This window comes from Platichthys flesus, chromosome 5 (assembly GCF_949316205.1).
Source record: "Platichthys flesus chromosome 5, fPlaFle2.1, whole genome shotgun sequence".
In the NCBI taxonomy this organism is placed as follows: domain Eukaryota; kingdom Metazoa; phylum Chordata; class Actinopteri; order Pleuronectiformes; family Pleuronectidae; genus Platichthys; species Platichthys flesus.
Window position 1 is genome coordinate 10,163,899 of NC_084949.1, and position 6,173 is coordinate 10,170,071.

A 6,173-nucleotide genomic window follows, 5' to 3' on the forward strand; every position below is an offset into this window, starting at 1 on the left:
CATTTAAAGTCCATGCGAAAGCGGAGGATCCTCATCTAAGACAATTTTGGGATTTGTTTGTGTTTTTGCTATTTGAGCTAAAATAACAATAATATGAATAAAATGATAAACACTACGAATAACAATATTAATTATAATTATAATTTATAGGAATAATATGAATAATGATATAAAGTTCTCCTGAAGGAGGATATATAGTTGAAACTTGAAAAATAGCTTATTTTTCAATTCCAGTCTTTTAACAGAGTCTGAGGATAATGGAAATATTTTCTGGTTGTGGAAATAAGGTCCTCTGTGACTATCATTCAAATACTTGATAAGACGCGCATGGTTCTGGACAAAAACATACTTTGACCTGTTGTTTAACAAACGAACTGTAGGAGGCAGCAGCACGCAACGACGGAGCGGGTGTGCTCGCGGAAACAAAGACGGCGAAGAAAAGAAGGAGTCAGTGACGTCTTTCCGCCGTCAGTGGAGCTGCCGCGGGTAATGTAGGTGATGTCAAAGAGAGAGAAGAAGAACTAAAGTTTAACTAACGCACCCGAAGACAGACAACGCATCAGCGTGCGAAACTACCCGGGAACGCAGCAATCCGTTCGCGCAGCAGCTTAGCCGTCTAGTTTCCAGCTCCGCCATGGCCAAGGTGCAAGTGCTTAACGTTGCTGTGCTGGACAACCCGAGCCCGTTTGGAAACCCGTTCCAGTTTGAAATAACGTTCGAGTGCATGGAGGATTTGCCAGAAGGTGGGCTATGTGTTCAGTCTGCGTATAATACCAATTTACTGAGAATGAGTGATGCTAGCTGTTGAATACCCGATAGCATTCTGCTAACTTGGGAACGTATGTGCTTTTCCCGCGTGAAGAACTGAGCGGCCTGTCATTTAGATCGGTGATGACGGCATGATTAGCTGTCCTCTTTGCTCGTTTTTTGCGTTTCTTTTGACGAGTTGTTAAAATTTTGGCGCTGGCGGGTTTGTGCTCAGCGGCCCGCCCACTGCTCGCAGAGATTGGCTCAGTGACGTACTTCCGAGTTCTTTCCGTTAAGCTGATAGGTCGAGCGCGTAAAGTTTCTGTAGCAACAAACAAGCTGAACGAGTTGCCGCGAACCGCCGAATGACAACAGGGAAGCAGCCAGTAGAACCAGAGACAAATTGAAGAAGAAGTGTCATCAGCCTGGAGCTACTACACCGATAATTACTAATAAGTGACTTTATTTATATAGTTTTAAAATACACGTTTAAAAAGTGGCCTAAAAAAGAGAGAGAAAGCTGTGGAGCCCTGCCTCCCTCTGTCTCTAGTTGCCTCGGGTACAGAGAGCAACAGCTGCTTAGAAGCACAATGGATGAGAGGGTCTGATGTGGGAAGCGGTGCCATTCAGTGTTTTTAAAAGCTAAAAATAGAAAATCCACAAGGGTAACCAGTGCAATTCTGCCAGAATGGGTGTGATGGGGTCATATTTTCGACTTCTTGAGAGAACACTTGCTCCTGTGTTTTTCCTTGTTGGGCGACAAGCTAAATGTTTCAGTTTATTGCTAGTTTAGATCAGTGTAAATCACAGTGCCAAGAGCTGCACTAGTTACACTTGTCAGTGTGATCTATAAGAGCAGGTGTGAATTTGTTTGTTATATTCTGTTATGGTATTTTGACTAGAATTGGACCTTTTTATTACCAATATTTTGAGATGATTACATTAAATATGAAAAACCTTCAGATACAATTTCCCCTTACATATACGATAACAAAACCTGGACTCTGCATATAGGCGGTTACAGAGTACCGAGTCATTACAAGTGCATTAAAAAATATAACAACTAATGTAATGTATTTTAACAGCTAAATGCTGCCAGCCCTGTGTGGAAGTGGTTATTGCTATGGTTGTTCTATGGCCTGGCTCAGGTTAAACCACCTGAAAAACAAATGCATACAGAGAATGAATGCCATGGAACTTATTGTCTAGTTTGACATTTCAGATACTGGAATTGTCATCAGAAATCTCTCTGCTCAATACGACAATCAAATTCCCAATAAGTAGTCTGAGAGAACAAATTAAGAAATAGAATACCCACGTCTCCTGTGTGTGATATTCCCTACAAATTGAGCTATTCCTTCTCACTGTTGTCCTTTATGGCTGTCAGACCTGGAGTGGAAAATCATCTATGTTGGTTCAGCTGAGAGCGAAGAATATGACCAGGTCCTAGACTCTGTTCTTGTTGGCCCGGTACCGGCTGGCAGACACATGTTTGTCTTTCAGGTGAGTAAGCTGTGGTGTTTGTAAATGCACTAATAGTTGGGTAACTTTAGAACTTGATCTAATAGTTTGTTTCTCTTTGTCTTCCATGTTGGTCCCCTCAGGCTGACGCCCCAAACACAGGGCTGATTCCAGAGAGTGACGCTGTAGGAGTGACAGTGGCCCTCATAACCTGCACCTACCGTGGACAGGAGTTCATTCGAATTGGTTACTATGTCAACAATGAATACACAGACCCTGAACTAAGAGAAAACCCACCCCTCAAACCAGACTATACTCAGGTAACACACGCACAGATTTCAGTTGCTGTCTATAACGTGAGTGCTTCTGAAATCTCAATCTCGAAATGTGGGATCTCTGTGCACGATTATTAGTTATTTTAAATTTGTCTGCAACACTGTGTTTTTATTGGTGCTACTGCTGCCTCCTCTGGCTAATTTTCCCTTGAAGTGCCTGAGCTGCCGAAAGTATAAACAGTATGTGGGCCATTCTTGTGAAATAGGTCCATCGAGCTGTACAGTGATCTCTGCTTCCCTCTGGTGTTCTCAATTAGGTATTGCAGGCAACTGCACTATTAAAAACAACTATAACAATTTATCTTTCTATTTTTTATTTTCTCTTTATTCTAAAAGAAGTAGCAGGGCAGGTCATATTTAGGTTCATCATTATAGCACTGTTTTGAATATATATATTAATCCATGATAATGATGGCTCCTGGTAACATTAGTTTTTCATTTAATCTTTCCTTTCTTGTCCTAATAACATGATGATTTCATTTAACAGCAATCCACTGATGCCTGTATTTAGATTTTCCTCCTCCAGAAAGTCAGAATCAAATTCATGTATAGACTACACCATCCTAAGTTAGATTTTTAGATTCACATTTGGTTTTATCCAATGGCCGAACCTTACTCTGTTGAATTAGGGTACTGCATTAGCCCTGGACCCATAAGTCAATGAATGAATTGATTGGTTATTTTTCAAATATGTATAACGTCTTTTATACGTTAATGGTTTTAAGAACAATTGCAAGATATTCCCTAGTTGTAGATTCTCAGACATGTGATTAGAAATTTTACCTTAAGGATTTGTAGTGTCACATTGGGCCTCATGATATTTAACTGACTAATCAATTCACCATTAAAACAATAAACAGATAATTGAATTTGAAAACAATTACTTACTACCTTACACTGCTTAACTGTGAGCGTAAATCTTAGAGATGAAACCAAAGTGTCTTTATCGCCCCCTGGTAGCTGGCTGAGACTGACTCGCAATTGGTCTATCGCATGTATCACGTTAATTCTGCGGATCAATATCCCAGATCGCCACTACGCAGCCTCTGGCACAAGATGGCAGCATTTGAAACCAGGATATTTAATTAGGTGTAAAGATGTAATGTGTGAGGATGGTAAAAAAAATCCTCAACAAGTAGGGTCTGAAAGGCCCGATGAAAATGTTGAGTTGTGTAAGATCTATTGTTAAACTAATTTCGATACCTAACCCGAAGCTTTCATCCTTTCAGCTCCAGAGGAATATTTTAGCCTCCAATCCTCGTGTCACCCGCTTCCATATCAACTGGGAGGGCTTGGCGGACAAGATGGAGGACAACGAGAACGTGGACCCATCCCCCAACATCGGCGGCATGCTCCCTCCTTCCTGTATATCAGGAAAGATGCCCCCTCTTGGACTAATGCCAGACAACTCCATGGACTGCATGTAAATATCATCAGTTCGATATAACGGACATGAAGCTCTTATTTTCTGTAACTCACCAACAGCGCAAACGCACATATTTGGACAAGGAGGCCATTGATGTATCTACGTGACGTGTGGACATTATAAGGAAGAACAGACATGTCAGTGGGAACCCTTTTTTATATCACTTACACATTTGCATCTTGGATATTTAACAACAGTTTTCCTTCATAACAAGCAATGCCATATCATTATTTTTTTTTACCATATCTGTCTTGCATCGTGTAATATCTGAGCCAGAGACATTTTGAGTCATCAGGGTGTGGTGATTTTATAACAGGAATGTTGTGTCCTCACAGCCGCAGTGATGTGCAAGTCATACTCCTTCACGGATGTTGACCTGTTTGGTCCCCTTTTACCCATGTTATGTGCAGCCCTGTATACTGTATGTCAGAATAGGTGTAGCTCTGTCTGCTTATAGAAAACAATGCTTTGTTCTGTATGTTTGTGTCATCTCATGTAAATCAATAGGGTCTGGAGAAAACCAATCTTAGTTTTGTAATATGGGCCATTTTCAGGGGTGTGTTGCAATGAGCAGCTTTACTTGCAGTTAGCCCGACAGCTGGTGCAGAGTGCAACCTTTTACTTAAAACTGCTGCTTTGAAAAGCAACTCTTAACATGATACATAAGGGGTCTGTCTGCAGAAAACATGTAGGTAAAGGAGATACAGATACCACATTGCAGTAAAATTGCTTTGAAAATTAAGGCTCACTGTAAATAATGTTTACCAAGTGCTTATTTCGTCTTCAAGATAAGAAGACTTTTTTTTTTGTACTTACCATATAATCTGCCTCAGTATTTGTTATAACAGTGATGGTATTAATAAAAATTGTTTTTTGTGGACCTTGTGCACCTTTTATCTTAATCACCATAGCTTACACTGCTGCTTTCCTTCTTCACTAGTGAAGACGGAATCTCAGCAGCAGCAGAGAGACTCTGTGCTAGTGTGTGTGAGCGTGCATCATCCCATTCTAACCCCCTCCCCTCTGCCACCTTTCTTTTTTCCAGTTTCATTCATAAAATGCAGCAGCAGCATCACTTCACCATTTTCACTCTAGCCTCAAGTTGCTAGGCAACTGCAGAACCATAGGGAGGGAGGGCTGTCTGCTCTCACCTATTTTATCTCCTCTTAGTTGAAGGGACCAACTCCTCCATCCATCCCTCTGTTATCTCTGTATGCTTCTCCCATGTGTGCACTGTTTAATCATACTCTGTGACTGGTTAGACACAACGGCCAGGTAAAAGCACTGCAGTCTGGGGATTGTAAAAAAATGTATTGGGTGACAGAATCCATTAACTCCTGGTTGACTGGAAAGATTGTGGAGACCATTATGGACAAAAAAGGGACTTGTACGTTAGCTTCGGATCAAGTCAAAGACCGGATTTCTGACCAGGCCCATCACCAAAGTCTGCCTACTACTGGAGGCAGCGGATCACTGACTGACGCAAACTGACTTTTGACCCCTTGACTTTGTTCCTGAACACTTGACTTTGATTAATCACTCTTTCCTTGGACAACGTATATCGGATTACAAATAATGAAAGAAAATATATTTACATACTATGTTGATTGTTATGTCAAATTTGTAATTATTATTTGAAACATAATAATAAGGGGCCGGAATAGTAGGGGCCAAAATGCATATTTGGTCTGTTTGTTTATTGTTTATTTTGAAAGGTTAGTCACACTGTTTTGGATCATGTCACTTCCGTTTGATTGACACATGGGTGTGGCTTAATCTATATACCTGGGCAGTCAGATCAGCGGAGGGGGGGGGGGGGGGGAGAAAGGGGGTAAGTGGCGCACCTGATTATATTTTCTGTTTACCGTCGTTGTCGTCGTCGTCTTCATCGTCAAACAACCATGTTTTCATTCATCAATTGTCATTCGGTCTGCAGCAATAAAATGCTCAAACTATATTCATCACCGGACTTGGATTCATTGTACGACGCGTAACAGCCTGGAGCCCACTTAAGCCTCTTAGCGGCCTTTTATAGGAAAACGGACGCTATACCTTCCCTCTCATAACTGCCTGGGGTTGTGCTCAAGCTTCTAACATGAGGATATGCGCTTTGTCTTTGTTTATTAACACTCTAATTCAAACACGTTTTCATTCTGGGCTGCTGGTTTTTTTTACATTTTGCAGACCGTGTGTGACGATTAAAA

The 6,173-nt window shown here is 41.1% G+C and overlaps 1 protein-coding gene across 1 annotated transcript; it reads left to right on the plus strand.

The window, feature by feature from the left end:
* The first annotated feature begins 437 nt into the window (after positions 1–437).
* On the plus strand, positions 438–4,849 carry asf1bb (anti-silencing function 1Bb histone chaperone). Its single transcript, XM_062388871.1, has 4 exons — positions 438–743; positions 2,135–2,250; positions 2,352–2,528; positions 3,773–4,849. The coding sequence occupies exons 1-4, from the start codon at positions 635–637 to the stop codon at positions 3,968–3,970; spliced, it is 600 nt and encodes a 199-aa protein (XP_062244855.1). The 5' UTR covers positions 438–634; the 3' UTR covers positions 3,971–4,849.
* The last annotated feature ends 1,324 nt before the right edge of the window (positions 4,850–6,173 follow it).

Coding starts and splice junctions, on each gene's coding strand:
- asf1bb (XM_062388871.1), top strand. CDS start 635: ATGGCCAAGGTGCAAGTGCTTAACGTTGCTGTGCTGGACAACCCGAGC. Junction 744..2,134: donor CATGGAGGATTTGCCAGAAG/GTGGGCTATGTG, acceptor TATGGCTGTCAG/ACCTGGAGTGGAAAATCATC. Junction 2,251..2,351: donor GACACATGTTTGTCTTTCAG/GTGAGTAAGCTG, acceptor TGGTCCCCTCAG/GCTGACGCCCCAAACACAGG.